The sequence below is a fragment of the Lithobates pipiens genome, unplaced genomic scaffold (genome assembly GCF_037356315.1).
Source record: "Lithobates pipiens isolate NorthernLeopardFrog02 unplaced genomic scaffold, aLitPip1_a1.2 Scaffold_28, whole genome shotgun sequence".
Lineage (NCBI taxonomy): Eukaryota > Metazoa > Chordata > Amphibia > Anura > Ranidae > Lithobates > Lithobates pipiens.
The window spans coordinates 194,284,959-194,309,291 of NW_027507789.1; the positions used below are offsets into that span (position 1 = coordinate 194,284,959).

A 24,333-nucleotide genomic window follows, 5' to 3' on the forward strand; every position below is an offset into this window, starting at 1 on the left:
GTATGGAGTGTTACTGAATATGGGTAGGCACACGTTATTTTCTGTGTCCTTTCCGTCTTTCTAAGTTGCCAGAATTCACAGCATAATAGTAGATTGTGTTACATGTGATCTATTTATTTCAAAGGAGACCTGAACCTAAATGCTAACAAAGGTATGCTTGGATCTTGTGGACAAATACTTAGTAACAGAAGGCCTTGAAATACTTACCTGAAGAAGACCCTGCACCAGGTTGGCTTGAGTTTGGGGCATGAGGTCATCTGATCTCTGCAGCACCAAGTTGGCTTGAGTTTGGGGCATGAGGTCATCTGATCTCTGCAGCACCAAGTTGGCTTGAGTTTGGGGCATGAGGTCATCTGATCTTTGCAGCACCAAGTTGGCTTGAGTTTGGGGCATGAGGTCATCTGATCTCTGCAGCACCAGTTTGGCTTGAGTTTGGGGCACTGGGTCATGTGATCTTCACGGCACCAGATTGGTTTGGAGTACTTTGTCATATTATCTCTGTGGAACCAGGTTGGCTTGAGTGTGGGTGACTGGCTCATGCAATCTCATTGGCACCAGATTGGCTTGGTAAAGTTGAACAAAAAGGCCTGGATGGCCGCACTCCAATGAAAACGATTCCTTTATTATCCATGCAGCAAGGATAAAACCCCTGACGTGTTTCACACCATTTAAGCAGGGGCTTATTCATAGCTAAGTTTCAAAATAATGACAAAAATAAAGACAAACAAGTCTAAAGACCAAAAATTTTACGGTGATGCATGCTTGACATGATTAAACCATCTAAAACCTGGTGGTTTAATTATGTCAAGCATGCATCACCGTAAAATTTTTGGTCTTTGTTTATATATCTTTTGTGGGTTTGACTTGTTTGTCTTTATTTTTGTCTGAAGAGTTAACCTTGTGGCCATGTGAGAGAGAAGTTCAGGTGACCCACCTTTACATCAACTGAGAGCATTGTGTCACCTGTAGTGGGCGTACACCATGCCCAATTACACCAATTTACGGTTTTGTTTACTTGTCATTATTTTAAAACTTGGCTATGAATAAGTACCTGCTGTAAAGGTGTGAAACACGTCAGTGGTTTTATCCTTGCTGCATGGATTTATTATAACAATAAAGAAATCGTTTTCATTGGGGTGCGGCCATCTGGACCTTTTTGTTCAATGTTTGCATATTGAGCTGCAACCACGCCTGGAGAGGGGAGAAATCATTAGGAAGTAGACACCTGGAACACGTTCTTCTTTTTGTTTCACCAGGGTGGCTTGGGTCTGAGGGCACTGGATCATGTGATCTTTGCGGCACCAGGATGACTTGAGTTTTGAGCACTGGGTCATGTGATCTCTTCAGCATCAGGTTGGCTTGAGCTTAGGACACTAGGTCATGTGATCTCTGCGGCACCAGGTTGGCTTAAGTTGGAGGCACTTGGTCATGTGACCTTGGCTGATGAGAAACATCAAAGCTCAAATTGTCTGTATGATCTATGCTAAAGAGATAGACAAATCAAAGTGGTTCATTAAATCAAAATAAAAAGTCCTGCGCAAATCGTGCCACTGAAAAAATGGATGATAAATATAAATGTGAAAAACAAAAGTCAATGAAAAAATCATATAAGTAGACACACCAATAAGTGTAGGCGTATGGTGAAAAAAACTTGAGAAAGAACAGGACCAAGTGTTCCAAAATATCAGGCTCTCAGAACTCTCACCTTAAAGATGGAATAATCAGGCAAAATGAAGATAATTCCAATAAACTTCTCCTTCACTTCTCTGTGCACAATGACCAAGTAGTATAAACTTCTGCCACTAGAGGGCCAATTCAACCTCTTGTATGTAATACTGCAGCACTTGTATTTCCGTGGTATAAAATGTTCTATCCCTCATAATACATTAACCAGAATAGACCATATTTTTATTCCTCCACATTTCATCTCTTTGGTCGAATCATAAATTTTGGAGGATTCCTTTAGTTCCATTTTCTTTTTATCTGAATTATATGTGATGGATCAGAACACAATAGTCTAAGTTGGTAAAGTAAAATTAGAAAAATATATACATAAAACTATTTTTCAGAAATAAAAAAAATGATAATTGGCGTGTGCGTATGTATTCTCCCCCTTTTTTATGAAGCCCATAAAAAGCTCTGGTGCAACCAATTACCTTCAGATGTCACATAATTAGTGAAATAATGTCCACCTGTGTGCAATCTAAGTGTCACATGATCTGTCATTACATATACACACCTTTTTGAAAGGCCCCAGAGGCTGCAACACCTAAGCAAGAGGCACCACTAACCAAACACTGCCATGAAGACCAAGGAACTCTCCAAACAAGTAAGGCACATTGTTATTGAGAAGTACAAGTCAGGGTTAGGTTATAAAAAAAATATACAAATCTTTGATGATCCCTAGGAGCACCATCAAATCTATCATAACCAAAGGGAAAGAACATGATGGCACAATAGCAAACCTGCCAAGAGATGGTGGCACACCAAAACTCACGGACCGGGCAAGGCGGGCATTAATCAGAGAGGCAGCACAGAGACCTAAGGTAACCCTGGAGTAGCTGCAGAGTTCCACAGCAAAGACTGGAGTATCTGTACATAAGACGATAATAAGCCATACGCTCCATAGAGTTGGGCTTCATGGCAGAGTGGCCAGAAGAAAGACATTTCTTTCAGCAAAAGAGAAAATGGCACATTTTGTGTTTGCGAAAAGGCAAATGGGAGACTCCCAAAATGTATGGAGGAAGGTGCTCTGGTCTGATGAGACTAAAATGTAACTTTTTGGCCATCAAAGAAAACGCTATGTCTGGCGCAAACCCAACACATCACATCATCCAAAGAACACCATCCCCACAGTGAAACATGGTGGTGGCAGCATCATGCTGTGGGCATGTTTTTCAGTAGCCAGGACTGGGAAACTGGTCAGAGTCGAGGGAAAGATGGATGGTGCTGAATACAGGGATATTCTTAAAGCGGAGGTCCACCCTAAAGTGGAGCTTCCGCTCATTGGAACCCTCCCCCCCTCCGGCGCCACAATTGGCACCTTTCAGGGGGGAGGGGGGTGCAGGTACCTGTACAGTACAGGTATCTGCACCCACTTCCGGGATAGATATCTGCAGAAGGTACGCCCCTTTCCTGCAGAATCTACGCCCCTTTCCGAAGGTCCCCTACTGTCTGCTGGGAAACACACGGATCCCAGAGACAGCGGGGACCATCCTTATTGTGCAGCGCGACTCGCGCAGTAGGGAACTGGGAAATGAAGCCGCAAGGCTCCACTTCCTGATTCCCATACCCAAGATGGTGGCGGCAGCACCCGAGAGACGATCGAGAGATCGGCTTCGGGTGCCGACATCGCAGGCGCACTGGGCGGGTAAGTGTCCTTATTTTAAAAGTCAGCAGCTGCAGTATTTGTAGCTGCTGGCTTTTAAAAAACGGCGGACTCCCGCTTTAAGCAAATCCTGTAGCAATCTGTGTGTGATTTGAGGCTAGGATGGAGGTTCACCTTCCAGCAGGACAATGACCCCAAACACACTGCTAAAGCAACACTTGAGTGATTTAAGGGGAAACGTGTAAATGTGTTGGAATGGCCTAGTCAAAGCCCAGACCTCAATCCAATGGAAAATCTGTGGTCAGACTTAACCACTTGCTTACTGGGCACTTAAACCCCCCTCAGTCTCAGAGCAATTTTCAGCTTTCAGCGCTGATGCACTTTGAGTGACAATTACGCGGTCATACAACACTGTACCCAAATGAAATTTTTATCATTTTTTTCCCACAAATAGAGCTTTCTTTTGGTGGTATTTAATTACAGCTGGGAGTTTTATTTTTTGCTAAACAAACAAAAAAAGATGCAAAAAAAAAAAAAAATCATGTTTGAAAGTTTGTTATAAAATTTTGCAAACGGGTCATTTTTCTCCTTCATTGAAGTGCGCTGATGAGGCGGCACTGATAGGCTGCACTGGTGGGCACTGATGGGCTGCATTGGTGGGCACTGATAGGCTGCATTGGTGGGCACTGATAGGCTGCACTGGTGGGCACTGATAGGCATAGTTAAGGCGGCACTGATAGGCATAGTTAAGGCGGCACAAATAGGCACAGATAAGGCAGCACCGATGGGCACAGATAAGGCGGCACTGATGGGCAAAGATGGGCGGATGGGTGGCACGGATGGGCACTGATAGGTACCACTGATAGATGGGACTGATGGGCACTGATAAGTGGCACTGATAGGTGGCACTGCTGGGCGGCACTGCTGGGCACTGGTAGATGACACTGATGGGCACGGATATGTGGCACGGGTGCAGCACCTTTGTTAAGGCAGATTGTGGCCACTGCTGGGTGGCACTGTGGGCACTGACGGGGGGCACTTACTTTTTTTATTGTTGCACTGGCAGGGGGCAGGTGGGCACTAGCAGTGCTGGCCATGATCGGGACTGATGTCCCGATCACGGCCGCCGGTGATCGGCTTTTTTTTTTTCTCCTCGCGCTGACAGCGCGAGGAGGAATAATAGCCGATTACCGGCTCCGTTATATCACATGATTGGCTGACAGCTGATCACGTGATAAGGGGTCGGGATCGACCCCTTGCACGGATCGGTGATCAGGGGAGTCTCGTAGACTCGCCGATCACAGAGCGCAGGCTGCTTGTGCACGGGACTACGTCAATAGACGTAGTCCCGGAAAAGGAGATCCGCGCTGTAGCCGTCAATTGACTATAGCGCGGATGTCAAGTGGTTAAAGATTGCTGTTCACAAGTGCAAACCATCCAACTTGAAGGAGCTGGAGCAGTTTTGCAAGGAGGAATGGGGAAAAAATCCCAGTGGTAAGATGTGGCAAGCTCATAGAGACTTATCCAAAGCGACTCGGAGCTGTGATTGCCACAAAAGGTGGCTCTACAAAGTATTGACTTTAGGGGGGTGAATAGTTATGCACACTGACCTTTTCTGTTATTTTGTCCTATTTGTCGTTTGCTTCACAATAAAATAAAAAACATCTTCAAAGTTGTGGTCATGTTCTGTAAATTAAATGATGCAAATCTTCAAACAATCCATGTTAATTCCAGGTTGCGAGGCAACAAAACACGAAAAATGCCAGGGGGGGGGGGGGGGTGAATACTTTTGCACGGCACTGTATGTGTTTTCTATAGAAGGAAATCACAGTTAAAGAAGTATAATAGAAGCTGGCATGGAACCAATGGAGGCCCAGCTCTTGCTTTATAGGCATTTTAATGGAAATTGAATTAGCTTCCATAGTCCATGAATGTGAACACATTTATTTTTCTAATTCCAGAAGGACAAGCACAGGCAGCATCTTCAGACACCGGGCAGGAGCAGAGCCCGAAAGCACAAGATGGTAGCTCACCGTCATGAATTACTTATGTCTTGCAGACATCCGTACTGACTTTCCTACAGAAAGAGACCATTGTGAACAAGCACCAAACGGTTTCTATGGGGCTCCAGTCTGAAGAGTACACTGGATTCCGCTATTTCAGCTCACGCACATGCCCACGAATGTAAAATCGGAATGCATGACTCCAATCTGCCACCTTGTGGCCAAACTTGCTCATTGCATCTTTTTCAGTCTCAACCTGACCAAAACTTGCCTTAGTGATTTTAGCCCTTTATAGAAATGTAAAACGATATGCAAATACATGAACCCAACGCGTGATATTTTGATGACGGTACTTGCCCACTTACCCTTTCTATTTTCTAGGGAAGCAGATATTTATTGTAAAACTTTAGAAAGCAGTTTATTTGCCTACTTCTAAACAGTTTTGGTGACCCACTGCCATAAAACAATGGAGGACAGCCAAGGTACAGTGTGGCGTTATGATGTGACTTTGAGCAATGCCTTACGGAACCAGAACGGACCAAACTGTGTACTGACACCAGGTACAAATGTCCTGTGTATATTACCAACTGCCAACACTAAGTTTTTTTTTTTTTGTTTTTTTTTTATTTGTTATTTTCCTCTTCGATCCACATTTTATCGCTATATCTGGTGTAGAGTTTGTTTACTCTACATAGAATGGATGGTTAATACTTAAATGAAAAATGGTGTGTTTTTTTTTTTTAAACCTTTTTCTTTCATTTTAAAAAGTACACTTTTTTCTTCCAGTTATGATTTTGTGTGAATGAATAAAACACCATAAAACATTAAGGCTTTATTTGTGATTATAGATGACTAGTAGTACTTTACATGGTTGCAGGAAAGAAAATCGCCCTGTCTATGGCCAGAGGAATCCGTGACAAGGTCTCCTTTACTAGCGTTCAAAGCCATGCTCAATGACTATAGCTATTATGAAGCCAGAGGAGAAAATGATTTCCTGACCACGGGTTTTAGTCATTAAAGCATTTTGTTAACCTAAATATATATATATATATATATATATATATATATATATATATAATATCTCATGTTCCCTTAAAGCACATTATACAGCACAGTGCTTGTGCTGTGGGATTTGGCCCCTCCTATCACCTAAAAAACCTGGCTGATCCTGCCTGGCTATGGCCTCCTCCTCTGTAAACTGACCACGGTTCATCATGGCTGCTGAGCCCTGACACCGTGGTCAGTTTCTTTCTCTCTCGCTCTATCTCTCTCGCTCTCTTTCGCTCCCTCTCCCCCCCCCCCCCCCCGCCTCCCTGTCTGCTCCCGTGTCAGTGCCCAGCCCCTCCCTTGTCACTGCTAAAGTTTCATAATCCTTTGTTCCCCTGTGTCTTTGCCTTATAAAAATAAGCCATTCTTTACCTGTTTTCAGAGCGCCAGTCACTACTCACGTGACCCACTGCCTCTCTCTCCTCCCGACTGATGTCAGTGGGGAATCCTCAGGCCCTGCCCGCTGAAGCTATGAGATGGGTAGAGTAGAGAGGCGGTGAGTCACGTGAGCAGCACTCTGAAATAAGGTAAAGAACGGCTTCTTTTTATAAGGTACAGACACAGGGGAACATAGGATTATTAAACATAGAGTATGGTATAAAGTGTCTTAACAACCACTTTAAGCTACGGCAATTGGTATTTGTCATGTTGATTGTTCGGTTCTGATCAGTGTTAAAACTCAATCATTATACCAAATAATCCGTGCCTTAGAGCAGGGATATACAATTAGCAGACCTCCAGCAGTTGCAAAACTACAAGTCCCATCATGCCTCTGCCTCTGGGTGTAATGCTTGTGGCTGCCACTCTTGCTGTGTCTCATGGGACTTGTAGTTCTGCAACAGCTGGAGGTCTGCTAATTGCATATCCCTGCCTTAAGGCATTGATTTTTTTGTAGCATTATATCCTCATTGCGGAAGCAGGTCTAAACAAATAAGTCTCTTAAAGGGCACCCACATTATTTCTATCAACGCTGCACCATCCCCTTCTTCACAAAGAAATAAGTTGGCTCTAATGCCAGTTAGAACAGTAGGAACCCCCGATTGTGCCATCATCTCTGAGAAAGCGGTAAAAGAACGAACACAGAAATGTTTATTACTGCTTTAAATTGAAAGCGACAGAAATGCTTTTATTTGAACCAATATTCAACGATTGCTAGGCCAAAGCTTTTTTTTTTTTTTCAGGTCAAGCACCATTATAAAAAGGCTTATTCAGTATAAAAGATTTAAATAATAAGATTTAAGCAATAAGGATTCACCTTGTGCATCATGCAATAAACCACCCATACATGAGCCAATGTTTGTTTATAATTCAGCCAGGCTGAGTCCATTGGTGACATGTTGGCGGTGGCAGGAGGGCCCCATGTCACACTGGCCACTGGTGACAGGATTGGTAAGCGATCAGAGAAAACATTCACTTGTTCATATGGCGTCTCTCCTTTTCTGACAGAACTGGCAAGGTGTGTTCCTCCACTGCTGCTCCCTTGCTAGATTCACCATACATGCAGGTGAGTGTTCTGCATCTCTGTATAGCGATCTTGCTTTGGGGGAATCGCGACCAGCAACAGGATTACCAGTGTTGCATAACCCAAGATATTTTAAAATGGTATGCCTGGGAGATTTCTTATTGTTTTGGGAAAAAAGGAAGCAGAGTCCATTTATATAACGTGAATGTAGATTATTGGTGTGGCAAAGGCACGCTGGTGCCAGGTTGCTTTCTCATTGGCTGCATGAGTAACGTTCTGCAGAGCTGTCACCAGTGGCAGTATCACTAGTGTGCCATGGCCCTTTACTCCACACCAGATTGTGTTTGTAAACTATTTACTTGTCCTGATGAAGAGTAATGGTTCTTTTAGAGCTGGTCTTGAAATAGACAAGGTTAGCCGAATCAGAGATGACAGCAGACCACTTGTATATTCAGTAGAGGTCAGCAATGACAGCATCTATGTTTCTAAAGTTGTACAGGTATTGCTATAAGCACAGATCTTTGTATACAAGAGAGTAGATCATTTATGAAGAGCTTGTCTTTATTGTAAACACTGAATTTAATACTGTATGTAAAGACACACGTCTCCCATTAGAGGTGATATGACAAATTAGCACCTTTTTATGTGAACCAGGATTGGAACTATAAACCTTTTATTTCGTTTTGGTAGAATGTGGAAGGACTGAACCTTTATCAAGTGTTTATTTTTTTGTGTCTGCATCTGGGAGAGTTTACTGTCTATACCAGGGGTCTCCTAACTTTCTAAACAAAGGGCCAGTTTACTGTCCTACAAACTTTAGGGAGGCCAACGGGAGTAGAAAATGTCTTGGTGTCAATTGGAGTAAACAGGAAAGAAATAGTGCCCTGTCATTGGGAGGAATAGTGCCCTGTCCATTGGGAGGAATAGTGCCCTGTTGTCGGTGTGGATAGCAGGAACTATGCCCCACTGTTGTTGACAGTGTAGAGAATAATGCCCCAAGGGCTGGATAAAAGTAATCAAAAAGGCCGCAGTTTGGAAACCACTGGTCTATATGATGAACGTCAAACAGAACAGGACGTGAGGCCAAATTCACAGGTTCTACCGCTCTCTCTTCTCTACTAATTCTCGTGTCCTTGTGAATGAGATTTCACCACATTTTCAGTCTAGATGACTAAACCCCAGATTGGGAAAATACATAGCACTGAAGACCTGAGAGAACTTCTATCCCTTCCCGATCTATCCAACACAATAAGGTTTGGCAGGGATCAGGATTAAGGGAGGACCTATCACGTTTACTTTGCAAATAAGGTTTAAGAAAGTTTTCAAAGTTATGTTTAGAGTTGTCTTCTGCCACAAAACAGTTGACCCGATTGCCAAGATAGTTCTGGTCCAGTTTAGGTTTTCTTCAAACTTTGATAGCAAATCCACTTCCTCCCCTACATTTTATATAGTATGGCACTGCTAGGAGAGATGTTGTAGAGCAGTGGTTGTCAACCTATAAGATATGCAATTAGTGGACATCCAGCTGTTGCTAAGCTACAAGTCCCATCATGCCTCTGCCTCTAGCTGTCATGCTTGTGGCGCTAAGAGTCTTGCTATGCCTCATGGGAATTGTAGTTCTGTAACATCTGGTGGTCCGCTAATTGCATATCCCTGCCCTATATGAAACGCTAGAGATGACGATGAGACTGCAGACATACTAGAGGGAATGATGGTCAGAGTAGGACATAATAGAGGAAGTAATGCTCAAAGAGTGTAGACATGCTTACAGGTTGGGTGTGGGACACCCTGCAGAAGACAGCGAGGGACTGGGGACATGTTACATTGGGCTAGTAGGGATCATTGCTCTTACCCACCATTATAAATCAATGTTATCACTCCCTACTACAGATTGCTGGGGTCCAAGGGCCACCACACAAGTACAAAAAGGCCCGCCATTGTCAAACTGACGCCTTAGTCCAGTATTTCAGTCAAGAGCCTGGTCAACGGTCTATGGAAAAAGGTAGCTGTTAAATAGGCATATTTGGCAAACATAGTATAGAAGACATACCTAGTGAATTATAAAGGACAGATCACCTTTAAGAATAACCTGACCTTGTCTAACCCAGCTATGAGAAAGCATCAGGTGTGTCTGATATTGATGGTTACATCCACCTTCTAGCATGAGGAAGGCAATTTCTATTGGTACGATAAGGCTGTAGTGAAATAGCAAATAACCTGATTGGAATACATTTGGAGTGTATTTAGGAAGACCTGTTTTGCTGAGAGCTCCTCTTCAGTTTTGCGTGTTCCCACCCAGCGGCCATGTTTTAAGGATATCTGCTATGACTTGCATTACAGATATCCTTAAAAGGGGTCTCTGTGGAAGAGAAGATGGCCACGGCTGGGCTAACCAGATTCAGTCTGTGATGTGTTGCGGCATCACCTTCAGAGCGCAGTGGAGACCACCATTCCATAGGCCTCATGCAGCGTTTCCAGGAGCTCCTCCTTCTCCTTCTTCGGGAGGAAGCTGGATCGGGCTGAATTGATACTCTGTGAAATAAAAAAATTGGCATGCTTTAGAATTAAAAGTAAATACTACATTTAGTCTGTGGGATTTCTTAATTTTTTTAATACGCCATTTGTAAAAGGGATCAAAAAAGGCAGAATAGAAAAAAATAGCCTTACATTTTTTTTTGGTGTTCAACTCCTCTTATATAGTGTATATTACTTTTTAAATACTATATTACCAAAAGTATTAGGTAAAAAGTGGTCGGTAAGGGTTTTTACAACCACTTTAAACACCATACGCTTATAATCTTAATCTAAAAAAATATTATAGGGCCCCATACTATCATCCAACATTCAGATACTAATGTATGCAAGGATACAGCGAGGGAAAAAAGTATTTGATCCCCTGCTGATTTTGTATGTTTGCCCACTGACACAGAAATTATCAGTCTATAATTTTAATGGTAGGTTTATTTTACCAGTGAGAGACAGAATAACAACAACAACAAAAATAATCCAGAAAAATGCATTTCAAAAAAGTTATAAATTGATTTGCATTTTGAGTGAAATAAGTATTTGATCCCTTATTAATCAGCAACATTTCTGGCTCCCAGGTGTCTTCTATACAGGTAACAAGCTGAGATTAGGAGCACTCTCTTAAAGGGAGTGCTCCTAATCTTAGCTTGTTACCTGTATAAAGGACACCTGCCCACAGAAGCAATCACATTCCAATCTCTCCACCATGGCCAAGACCAAAGAGCTGTCCGAGGATGTCAGGGACAAGATTGGAGACCTACACAAGGCTGGAATGGGCTACAAGACCATCGCCAAGCAGCTTTGTGAGAGAGTGACAATGGTGCAATTATTTACAACTGGAAGGAACACAAAATAACTGTCAATCTCCCTCGGTCTGGGGCTCCATGCAATATCTAACCTCATGGAGTTTCAATGATCATGAGAACGCTGAAGAATCAGCCCAGAACTACACAGGAGAATCTAGTCAATGATCTCAAGGCAGCTGGGACCATAGTCACCAAGAAAACAATTGTTAACACACTACGGCCATGAAGGTCTGAAATCCTGCAGGTTCCCCTGCTCAAGAAAGCACATGTACAGGCCCGTCTGAAGTTTGCTAATGAACATCTGAATGATTCAGAGGAAAACTGAGTCAAAGTGTTGTGATCAGATGAGACCAAAATCAAGCTCTTTGGCATCAACGCAATGTGTTTGGAGGAGGAGGAATGCTAACTATGACCTCAAGAATACCATCCCCACCGTCAAACATGGAAACATTATGATTTGGGGGTTTTCTGCTAAGGAGACAGAAAAAATTCACTATATCAAGGGGACCATGAACAGGGCCATATACCATCAAATCTAAGGTGTAAAACCTCCTTCCCTCAGCCAGGGCTTTGAAAATGGGTTGTGGATGGGTATTCCAGCATGACAATGACTCAAAACACATGGCCAAAGCAACAAAGGAGTGGCCCACGAAGAAGCACATTAAGGTCCTAAGTGGCCTAGCCAGTCTCCAGATCTTAATGCCATAGAAAATATGTGGAGGGAGCAGAAGGTTTGAGTTACCAAAAGTCAGCCTTGAAACCTTATTGGCTTGGAGAGGATCTGCAAAGAGGAGTGGGACAAAATCCCTCCCAAGATGTGTGCAAACCTGGTGGCCAACTATAGGAAATGTCTGACCTCTGTGATTGCCAATACGGGTTTTTCCACCAAGTACTAAGTCATGTGATGCAAAGAGGTCAAAAATGTATTTCACTCATTAAAGCGTTTTTTTTTAAACCTGCAAAGCAAAAGGCATAATGAGCTAGTATGCACCGCATACTAGCTCATTATGAAATACTTACCTTAGAACGAGGCCCCGACATCTGGCCCGATCTACGCCGAGGGAGCTGACATGCTCCCTCAGCGTTTCTTCCGGGTATTGCGGCTCCGGCGCTGTGAGTGGCCGGAGCCGCGATATCGTCACTCCCGCGCATGCGCGCGGGAGATTTCATTCCGGCCGGCCGGCCACTGCCGGATTTTTCAGGCCGAGAATCCCCTTGTGCGCATGCGCCGCTGCAGTCAGAGGCGCATACCGAGGGGAATATCTCCTAAACCGTACAGGTTTAGGAGATATTTTTTTTACCTACAGGTAAGCCTTATTATAGGCTTTCCTGTAGGTAAAAGTTAGAAAATGGAGTATACAACCACTTTAAAATGCAAATCAATTTATAACTTTTTTGAAATGCGTTTTTCTGGATTTTTTTGTTGTTATTTTGTCTCTCGTTGTTGAAATAAAAATATCATTAAAATTATAGACTGATCATTTCTTTTTCAAGCGTACAAAATCAGCAGGGGATCAAATACTTTTTCCTTTCACTGTATATATTATATCCACTGAAGCCAATGATATTCAAAATAACTACTACTATTATTTGATTAAGAACGGTCTATCAAACAATTGCCATCTTCACCCCTTTCCATCCTTTGTTGCGTCTCAGGACTTCTACATTTGCAGCAACTTGCTGTCCACATTGGCTGCACATCATTTCTCCGAATCGGCCTCCTGATAAGAACAGTGGACTGTGTGTATCAACACATCACTATAGTGACAACACAGGAGAGCAGTTTGGAGACAGGGACACAACGTTGTCACTCTATCAGTGAGTACCTAAACAAGGACCTTCATGGTACGATCACCAGGTATCATTTTAATGAAAGATGTATCTTTGGGATTACTGACAATTACAGTACTTTTGAAACAACTAACATGTTAAACCCGATATGAGATCTTCGTAATTGGGTTTACATATACTTTGTTTTTTTGCATTTCAAAAGTTTGTATTGTATAGTCACCATTCATAAAACTTCATTTATAGAAGCAGTATTTCAGAAAGCAAGAAAGGCTGAAAAAAGACATATTACCGCTCAGTGTCCTATTAAATGCATACTGTATTTCCAGCATAGATTCACATGTTATCCAAAGATTTATTAATTCCACATTAAGTCGGAGTGCCGGAAAAAGTTTGGGAATTACTCTGTAAACCATATGGATACTTTTCTCACCCAGACAATCCTCATCATATAGTAACATATAGTAGGTGAGGTTGAAAAAATCGTCACAAGTCCAACCTATGTGTGTGGTTATATGTCAGTATTACATTGTATATCCCTGTATGTCGTGGTCATTCAGGTGCTTATCTCATAGTTTTTTGAAACTATCGATGCTCCCAGCTGAGACCACCACCTGTGGAAGGGAATTCCACATCCTTGCTGCTCTCTACAGTAAAGAACCCTCTACATAGTTTAAAGAGGAAGTAAACCCTAATGGGTTTACTTCCTCTTTCATTCCCTGCAAAGGCAAAGCATAATGGACTACTATGCATGGCATAGTAGTCCATTATGTGTCACTTACCTGACACAGGAGCCAGCGAAGTCACCGCTGTCCCCTGTAGTCCGGCGCATCCATCTTCTCGGTGGGGTCTCGCAGCTCCGCCGCTGTCATTCGGCGAAGCCGCCACTCCTGCGCATGCGCACAGGAGCCGACACGCGCGGCATCTTCATTGTTGACGATGCCACGTTCAGTGCGCCTGCGCGCTGCTGTCTACGGAGCATGTGCCATAGACAGCGGTGCCCGTCTTCGGGCAAATATCTCCTAAACCATATAGGTTTAGGAGATATTTCTTGGACCTACAGGTAAGCCTTAATCTAGGCTTACCTGTAGGTCAAAGTGTGTTGTAAGGGTTTACAACCACTTTAAGGTTAAACCAATTTCGTCTAATTTTAATGAGTGGCGACAGTTCAAGGAAAAAAAATTTTGTACAGTGACCTTTTATTATGAATAGTGATTATACACTTCTGGGGAACACCCCCCCCCCCCCCCCCCAAAGATTTGGAAACCCAATAACCAAAATCCCATACAAGCTTTATAGCTGATCTCCAGGTTTTATGTAAACTCCACTTTTGTTGGGAAATAAACATTCCTCTCATTCCTCTCTGGGTGATCTAAATTCCTGCCTTTTGTTACTCTGAAGAAATGACGGTCTGTGTTCATGTGCACAATAAATGGGAGTGACGTTTTTTATTATTAATCAGCTGCGGAACTTGCAAAGTTCCAATACAAAAAAATTGCATGGTCTGCATCCCTTTAGACATGATTAACCTTTTGGGAGTATCTCCCCAAAAATGAAATTTTTGCTGCAGAGAATGCCCAAAATCTGACCCGTATCTTAGTGCAGACTTCTGAGAAAATCTATTCTGGGTGCTTTAAATGTATTTATTTTACAATTTTTATCCCTATTACAAGGTAATGTAAACATCCCTTGTAATAGAAATTTGTAAACATCCCTTATAATAGAAATAAAGATGGCAGGTCCTCTTTATGGGGAGAGCTGAGGTCAACAAGACTCCAGATCTTTTCATGACCTTTAAAAGCAAAAGATTAAAAAAAAAAGTGTTTACTTCCACCCTGAACCGGAAGTGACGTCATGATGTCGCTCCAGTCCTCCAAGGCCATAGAGGCGATCAAAGACGATTTAGTCATTGATCGCCTCTGGGACGAGCTAGCTGCACCGTCTGATCGTTTCTCAGGCAAGCCGGTGGAAACGATAAGCCCCACACATAATTCTAAAAGCGTTCCAGTGGCTCATGAGAGAGCCAGCCACTGGCTGAAAGAGATAATCCCGGGGTTATGGGTGATAGCTTCAGCCATAAACCTGGTAAACCACTTTAAGACCACATAATGTGTATAAATAAGTTGCGGCTTTGAAGTGGTAAAGTTATACAAAACATGGAGGTCAGTTTTACTGTCTTGATATCATAGGGTGACAACGCTCTGTCCCTGTCCCCCAGTCTGTTCTCCTGCATTGTCACCCTGTCACATGGGCCGTTGGAAAAGTGGCTATGCTTTTGCTTATTGTGCTGGCATGGCCCACCATTGTTGCCATCAGGAAGCCAGTCCTGTGCAATGATACTTCAATGTTCTTTTAGATATGGGTGATTTCACTGGATGCAATAGCTATTCTGTGTACCTTTTTCATATAAATGTTCGCATGTACCTGAATGGTATAGGAGCTATGCTTATATAGGGTTCTTTGTTTCAGTAATAAATATTTATATTATTTTTTTTTTATAATATATTAATTTTACTACTACTTATTAGAATTAAAGCCTAAGGTTATAGTACCTTAAAATGGTTCAAACTATTCCCTTCACTCACAGATGGGCCTGTTGTATAAACTGCATTATAGCCTTGGCTCCACACAGTATACAGAGCTGTGTCTCTGCAGTGGGATGGGGACTTCTTGGAACAAAATCAAACAGGATTAAGCACTGCTCAGCCATTCTCAGGAAGCTTTGTATTCTATGAATATGAATGAATACAAAGCTTCCTCCAATTGGCTGAGGTGAAGAGGCTGGCAGATGACATTACAATCTTCGCCTCAGCCAATCAGAGGAAGCTCTGTATTCATTCAAAGAATATAAGCTTCCTGTGAATGGCTGAGCAGTGCTCACTTTTATTTGATTTTATTTCAGGAGCGGGATGAAGTCTCCCATCCCACTGCTGGAACACACCTCTGTATACTGTATGTAGCTGAGGATACATACTGTTTATACAGAGCGCCCAGCAAATGCACCCGTTAGTGAAGGAAATCGTTTAAAAATGATGATCGCAATCAAATCCACACTGGTTTTATGATGCCCTTTAAATAGTTTAAAGGGCAACTGTCATCTCTGTCCCGCAGCGGCTCCTCCTCAGACACGCTGTTGACTCAGCGACAATCCCATTCACTTTAATGGGGCGGCTGGTGATGCGGCAGTGACACAACAAGGCGAGGGACATGGCGGCAGCAAGTGATTGGATGCTGCCATGATGAATATGAAATGACAGGTGATCTTTAAAATATAAGAACTTATTCTTGCTGGTAGTTAGAATCTTTAATATTTGCAAACAAAATGAAGGTTTCCTATTTAGAATAAGAAGCTGTCAGGTTAGTAAAACTGCGATATCAGAACCGATTCAATCATACAGTTTGTAGTGTACATAGATTTGCAAAACAATGGGATAAAAGGAATATTCCTGAGCTTTGTTTTCTCTCACGGTTACTGTGAAATTGTGTGAATGCATCAATGCAGTGCATGTTATCTCAGCTTGCAGAGCTTGGATTCACAGAATTTTACCAAATATGTAAATATTGCAGAATATACAGCCTCGTGCTACATAACTAAGCTCAATTTCGTGCTGAATAAACGAAAATATTAATGTATCTTAGATTTCTACTCCAAAAGCATTTTTTTTTTAAATAAATTGGATAAAAATCAGATTCAAATCAAAAAAAGGATTTTTTAAAAACCTTGTTTTTTTTTATCACCCTGTGCTGAACATGGAGCTAGGCTTTAAAGGCAAAAAAAAATAAAAATAATAATAAATGCATTGATCTTAAAAAAGGCCATTAATAAATATTTTGCGTTGAAGTCTGGCAAAGCACTGCAGCCACAATCAGTGGATCACAGATGCAATGCAAAGGCTCCTGCAGACCAATTGTCCAGCCCCAGGTCTGTAGCTTTGGTGAGAGGTTAGAATTAATGAATGGATTACAATTACGGTGACATTACTGCACTTGTGCTCTGCTGAGATCTTTGAGTCCCTCTACTACAGTGGCAGATGGGACTTCCCATTCACAGATTCGTGTAAATAGATGATGTGGGGGGAGGCACAGCATCAAAGTAGAAACAATACAGAATAGTGCAAGAAGAACCCCCAAAATTCAGGTAAGCTTAGGGGGCTGCAGAATTACAATATTTTTTATTTTTTATTATACATTGTAAATGTGAGTGTTAGGCTCGGTTCACACCAGACGCGGCACGACTTGCCGTGCCGCGACCTGACAAGTCGCCCCCGTTCTGTACTACGGAACCGTTCTAATAGGAGCGACTCGAGTCGCTCCGACTTAGAAAAAAGGTTCCTGTACTACTTTTGCGGCGACCTCGGGCGACTTGCATTGACTTCTATACAGAAGTCGTTTTGCAAGTCGCCGCTGAGGTCGCGGCAGGTCGTGGCGCGGCAAGTCGTGCCGCGTCTGGTGTGAACCGAGCCTAACATGAAACATGGTCAGAAAGGTGGCCTTTAATCCTTTGTGTGAAAGAAGTCAAGCTTCCCGACATGTTCTATGCTGCATTTATCCCCCAGGCCACCACTAGAGGGTGTATAGGGCGGAATGAGCAGTATGAGGCGAGGGGGGCTGTTTGGAACAGAGCCTAGCCACACCAAGAGCCCTTTCACACTGAGGCAGTTTTCAGGCGTTTTAAGCGTTAGAAATAGTGCCTGAAAACTGCCTCCCATGCTGGCCGAATGTTAAAGCCAGAGTGCTTTGACACTGGAGTGGTGCACTTAAGGGCACATTCACTACCCGGGCATTGGCAGTAAATCAGCGTTTTAACGTCGTTTTTGCAGCACTTTTTGGCCGCTAGTGGGGCGCTTTTAACTCCCGCTAGCAGCCGAAAAATGGTTAAAACCGCCTGCAAAGTGCCGCTTTGCCGGCGGTGCTGCCCTTTGATTTCAATGGGCAGGGGCACTTCAGGAGTAGTGTGTTCACCACTTCTACAGCACTGCAAAGAAGCTGCTTGCAGGACTTTCTTTTGACGTCCTGCCAGAGTAGCACCCCAGTGTGAAAGCACTCGGGCTTTTACACTGGGATTGCAGCTGAGGCTTTTTTCAGGCGCTTTACAGCCGTTTTTTTTTTTTTGTGCTAAAGCACCTGAAAAACGCCTCCAGTGTGAAAGGGGTCTAAAAAAGACTTGCAAGCAGCATCTGGGGGGGGGTTGGAAGCAATCCAAAATGCCCATTAAAATGAATGCAACATGGGCACTTTTAACCCCTTTTTTGACCACTAGCAAGGGTTAAAAGCGCACCGCTAAAACAAGTGGTGCTTTACCGCTAACGCTCAGGCGACCCCAGTGTGAAAGTAGCCTAAAGCTAACCATAACATTTAGGTTTTTTAGCTACATCCAGTAAGTGCGGATCTGTGGTCCAGCAGCAGTATAGCCATCTGCTGCCAAAATTATAGACTCGATCCATCATTCAAGGAAAGCCTTAACTTTTTATCAAAAGGGGTGAAAATCACGACGTCATGCACTCCACCTTAGCCAATCAGAGGAAGCCAGGCATTAATTGAGAACTCTGGCAGCAGACTGAAAATCCCCATACTGCTGCCAGCACACAGCGCTGCTTGCTCTATGTACCTACCGCTACTACAGTCTACCAGTACACCCATAGCATAGTAATGAAAATATCGTTAGCTTGGGCCAGCTTGTCTAATTCATAGGCTACACTAATGCAATTTTGGGGCAAAGTTCAACGTTTCCAACATAGACCAAAACAATAGAGCTGGCATTCCATCACAGCACTGGGTGTTTTTGCCCAGCTCGTCTGAACACCTTTTCTTCTGACTGGAAAACCACACCTAAAGCCATGTTTTGCATATGTGTTTAGGTGCTCATTCATTCCATTGGCCAGAATATTCATTTACTCTGGTCATTGAAATATAGCGCTTAACATGTTTTTTTTTTTTTACGAAATGCTCCTTTCCTGAATGCACAAGTGATCGGCTTATTCTGCTTCCAAACGCTTGTGTGTTCATGGGCACACAGGCTAACTTGGAGGGGTGTTAAGAGGCAGGAAAAAAATAAATAAAAATGTCAAGTGCCCTTAAAAGCTGCATTTTTGAAGCCCAGTTTTTGGGCCCTTTCATATGGGGTGGACTCAGTCAAGCAGATCCCCTTGCTCAGCGGGGAATCTGTCTACTGAGCAGGTGGATGACAGGTCTGTGTCTGTCCGCTGATACAGAACGGACGTGGACACAGCCCTCTGTTCTCTATGGGGCTGTCGGATGGAAATGGACCGCCTGTCCGTTTTCATCTAATCCGCTGAACGGATTCCCATCCGTCTATTTTTAGTGGACAGGATCGGATTAGATGTCGGTGGTGTCTGTCATAGAAGGCAATAGGGGTGCAACGGGTCGTCACCGATCCGTGATCCGAACGGGTCACCCCACTCGGATCGGCACACGCCGCGCTCCGAGGTCACGGCCTTCGGAAAGGCTGCAGGTTCGGCCTAGCTCCGAAGCAGCGGCCATCTTTCTACACCCAGGTCGTTTACAATGTGATCGCTGCGTCAAATGACGGAGCGATCACTTGTAAACAAACCAGCGTCATGGCATTACTCTCTCCCCTCTCTGTACTGATCTGTACAGTGGAGGGGGAGAGATTGGATGGATGCAGTGCTGTGGGCTGCATCTGTAGTGCCCACAGCACTGCTCTTTGACAGCCTACTCTGCCATACCCAGCCATGCTCAGCCAATATTACAGTGGGGGAGATGATGTGGATATTACAGTGGGGACTATATGGCGGTGGAATTTTCACAGGTTTTTGCAAATTCAATTATTATTTGCTGATCCGAAAAATTATCCGATCCGTGACTCTGATCCGAGGAACGATTCGATCCATGAGTTTTTTGATCAGTTGAACCCCTAGAAAGCAATGATTGGTCCAGTCGGGTCTGCCTGGAAAACTTTCTGTTAGAGCTCAAGTATGCTTGTACTTACACTGAATGTATCAATCTGGAACCAATGCAGTGCCTAGAGCTGCCAACACATCCACACACCTATTGGTACACGAAACATAAAAGCCTATTTTCCCGGCATCATCCAGTGTACACTTACCACTCGCTTAAACTCTTCCTCCGTGAAGCCCATATATTTTGTTACAAGGTTATAATCCAGGTCCAGCGTAGATCTGAAGATCAGAGGGTCGTCTGTGTTCAGAGAGTAGTTGGCTTCGTCTTTCTTAAATCTGGGAAAAAGCCAAACTCTAGTTAGTGGACCTGCACAGTGTGCTTACAAGGGTGGCAAAAATGTCATGCAGTCATTTATAAATTGGTATATAGCTATGTAGACAGGTACCCCAGTATAAACTACCACACGGGGGCTCAGCAACCGTGGCACTCCTCTCTCCCAGGCATGACCTCCCTTACCCAAGACTGAGAAGACATGGAAAATTATCATTGTGCTGTGCCTAGCTCCACCATGGCAGCACAATCTGTGAAATGGTAAGTAATACTCAGGGGTAGTGATGGTCCATGTACCCAGGCACCACTGCCAGATTACAGCTTCATTATGGACCCTAGGGCTGCTTTGCCTACAAAGACAACCATCATTCCACAAAATGTGGACATTTTCCACTGGGTACATGGCATACCTCAGTATCATTTACAAAGTGGATTTCAGTACATTAGTATGTGTGATATTTTTTACAAAGTGGTTTTACACTATGAGTGTGCACATAATGTTTGAATTTTACAGCGAAGGTCAAGGAACAGTATATTTCACATCCCCGTCATTAAGCACCATGCCATAAAAGCTCTACCCTACCCCTTTGTAACCAGAGCAGAAATTAGGCTGGATTCACACCTATACATTTTTACACCTATACACCTATGCACTAAAAATGCACAGGTGTGAATCCAGCCTTAGACTGGATGGGATGCTTTATTTCATGGTCAACACAAGCATTTGGATATTTAAAGGCCAACTGTTGGCCAAATTGTTTATATGTCTTCGATAGAGATGCTAACTCTTACCACTCTTATCAGGTTTTTAATTCCAATCCTTGTGGAAGTGCCCTGCCATACTGTCCCCTTTAATTTCATATCCTGGTCACCAAGACAGAGACCTAACCATCAATAAAGCCCTGACAGATGCCCCCATCAGAGAGATATCTAACAAATTCTACATTTTTCAATGGGTCTTTAGAGACTTTGTGACTATAATACCCATCAGAAAGATCTACCATAATTTGTCTAAGCCCTTGTACACACGGTCGGAGATTCCGACGGAATGTTTCCTATCGGACCGTTTTGTCAGATATTCCGACTGTGTGTGGTCTGCATCGAACTGTTTCCGTCGAAATATCCGACGGACCAAGTTTTCCAACTTGTCCGTAAAATTTTCCGACAACATGCTCCGATCGGACATACTCCAATCATGTGTAGGCTACTCCGACGGACAAAGTGCCACGCATGCTCAGATCAAATTCCTAGACCAAAGTTATTGGCTACTAGCCTGAATGTAGTCCCGTCGTCACGAAATAACGTCATCACGTTATGTACAATCGGATTTTCCGACAACTGAGTCCGACCGTGTGTATGCAACATCACTTCCGGACCTCTTCCGGTTATTAATCCGTTGGAATTAATCCGACGGATTTGGTTGCCGGAATCTCCGACCGTGTGTACGGGGGCCAAGATTCCCTGACGCCAAGACAGGCAGAGAAGGATAAGACTTTACAATACACATACAGACTGCAATAAAATCTAACAAAGGTTGTAACCCAAACCATTATTAATAATAACTTATACAGATCAGCAGCTGCTTATCAGAATACTCATGCTCTCATATTTATCAAAGTATCTGAAAGAAACTTCCAGGGTTGTCAACAGCAGTGAACTTCAAAAGGATCGGAGTAGCTGCAAGACAGCCATCTAGACAGTCCTCAGAGTAGTTGTAAACCTCACACATGAAATGTGAACAAAGCATATTCTTGTATAGTGTGTGCTTGTCTTAATCCAGAGCACTAATACCCCATACACATAGTCGGACATTCCGACCACAAAATCCGTTGGATTTTTTTCAGACGGATTTTGGCCGAATTTTGTCTTGTATACACACGGTCGCACAAAGTTGTCGGAAAATCCGATCGTTCGGAATGAGGTGACGTACAAAAAGTACAACAGGACTATGTAGATGCCAGTAGCCAATAGCTTCTGTCACCAAATCGGATTTTGTTGTCGGAAAATTTTAGATCCAGCTCTCAAACGTTTTCCGTCGGAAATTCCAAGAGAAAAAGTCCAATAGAGCCCACACACGATCGGATTTTCTGACAACATATTCCGATCAGAATTTCCAACCGTGTGTATGGGGCATTCCTCAGCTCTGTTGCTGTGTGAAGGGAGGAGCTTCGGTTGATGTAACCTGTGAATAACCTCAAAAGGTGGGATTTTATGGGCAATAAAAAAAATATATATAAGAGAATTTCACATATAAAAAAAAAATGAATTTTTAGTAGAAAAAATATGTTTAAAAGATCTTATATTGATAATACAACACATCATAGAAATAACATGGTCAACATTGCACAGTGTATGTTCAATGACCAATAGACGCACATTCATGGGTTATGAATTTGTGTTAATGTTTTATTAATATGAGCCATTTTTCAGAAGTGATATTATTCCCTGAAGAAGATTCAGAACAATACTTTTGAAACATGTTGGATATCCCTCTCTGCAGCGTTCCTTATTAGAACCACGATTAAAGGGAACAGCGAGTAGATTGGGACTGCCTATGTGCAATGTATGCAAATTGTATTCATATACTGTGCAATGTTGACAATGTTACATCTATGATGTGTTGTATCATCAATTTGAGATCTTTTTAACATATTCTTCTACAATAAATTAAAAAATTTTATATGTGAAATTCTCTCTCTCTCTCATATATATATATACGGTATATATATATATATATATATATATATAATTTTTTTTTTTTGCCCATAACATGCCACCTTTTGAGGTTATTCACATATCAAGGGATGGTGAGGGAATTTACATGTGCGACCTTTAAGAATCACTGATGTAAGCTCTCCACTTTTCAGAGATCTTGTATACATTCTGCACTTTGAACTGATGTAGAGAAGATTACAGATAAACAGGTATAACTTATAGCGGAGGATATGTTTCCTCTCTGTGTATCAGTCACTTGACTGCCTATAGGTCAGGGTTTACACAACCACTTTAATTCAGGGCCTTTGAAAATAAGCACACACGGGGTGATATCCTTGAATATACAACTTACTGTATGAGAGGATGTTTGGTAAAATCGGGATCACAAGCACCTGTGAGGTAACTGGACCATGGACATATCTGTAACAGAATGACACAATCAGCACACACTTTATAGATTAGGAAAGGAGCAATAAGAAGAAATATTTCTTTGTAAAAGGGTTCCTTGTCATACATCCATCATATGGGATTCAGCAAGGATAGAAAAGCAGATGGCATCTTTCCACTCCTTCAACCCCCACCTTTATCTTAATGTGTAGTTCCATCTTTGGAGTTACATGTCACTGATCAGCAGCCGCTCCATTAGGGGCACCACCCCCCTAATCCATGCGCCCGGCCACTAATCTACATGCAGTGCGTCAGACGCATGGATTTCAGTGGGGTTTTCTTTTATTTTTTGAAGCACAGGATTAGAGCCTGAGGCTCCAATTTACTTAAAAATGGATGGGCACCGGGCACAGAGCACTGTGCCCAGTGCCCACCCAGTTGTGTGACGTTAGCAATTAATATTCGCTAATGTCTTCCTGCTTCTCCTCCTAGCCAATCAGTCTTAGGACTCCTGACAAATAGGGTCTCAGGTTCCACTTCCTGTTGGGCTGGGAGGAGAAGCAATGGTCCAGCTCTTCCCTTGGCAAACTGCAGCAGGCAGAGGGGTAGCTTCCAAGTTCTATTAACCTTGATTAGCACTGTGTTGTAAACTTTGAACAATAAATAAAACCATTTCCACACTTGTGTCATTTTTGGGGGCTGAATTATGATCCAATAACATCTGACTATTCAGGTTACTTTTTATGGAGGGAAAAAAAAAGAAGCAATTTTTAGGTTCATAAGTTCGTACACTTCAGTTGCTGTAACTAAGCCATTTCATAAAATAACTGGCAAAAAGCTAGATCCATTTGTTGATAAGAAGTAATATTTTGACTCAAACCAAAAAAAAATGAAAAAAAAGTATTTTAAGTTCTTAATCAGATGATACAGGCAATTAAAAACACGGGACAAATACCGCTGCTAACGGCAATATGCTGTTAGTGGTGGCTCCCATGCGCATGAGTGACGTCATCGCTGCTCGGGCGCTGTGAGTGGCCGGAGCAGCGATACCCGGGAGAA

General features: G+C 42.9%; 2 protein-coding genes across 8 annotated transcripts in view; one reads left to right on the top strand and one right to left on the bottom strand.

The window, feature by feature from the left end:
* Positions 1 to 6,159, top strand: part of PKIG (cAMP-dependent protein kinase inhibitor gamma) — a 169,099-nt gene extending 162,940 nt beyond the window's left edge. For all 7 annotated transcript variants that reach the window (XM_077460224.1, XM_077460228.1, XM_077460226.1 and 4 more), the window contains one exon: positions 5,290 to 6,159. In XM_077460224.1, coding sequence (XP_077316350.1) covers positions 5,290 to 5,369 — 80 coding nt within the window. In that variant the 3' untranslated portion in view covers positions 5,370 to 6,159. The remainder of the gene's footprint in view (positions 1 to 5,289) is intronic.
* A 1,307-nt stretch (positions 6,160 to 7,466) lies between these two features.
* The window catches only part of LOC143935978 (adenosine deaminase-like), a 116,852-nt gene continuing 99,985 nt past the window's right edge, over positions 7,467 to 24,333 (bottom strand). The window contains exons 9-11 of the mRNA XM_077460222.1: positions 23,240 to 23,307; positions 20,048 to 20,177; positions 7,467 to 10,372 (exon numbers count right to left, since the gene is read on the bottom strand). Coding sequence (XP_077316348.1) covers positions 10,268 to 10,372; positions 20,048 to 20,177; positions 23,240 to 23,307 — 303 coding nt within the window. The 3' untranslated portion in view covers positions 7,467 to 10,267. The remainder of the gene's footprint in view (positions 10,373 to 20,047; positions 20,178 to 23,239; positions 23,308 to 24,333) is intronic.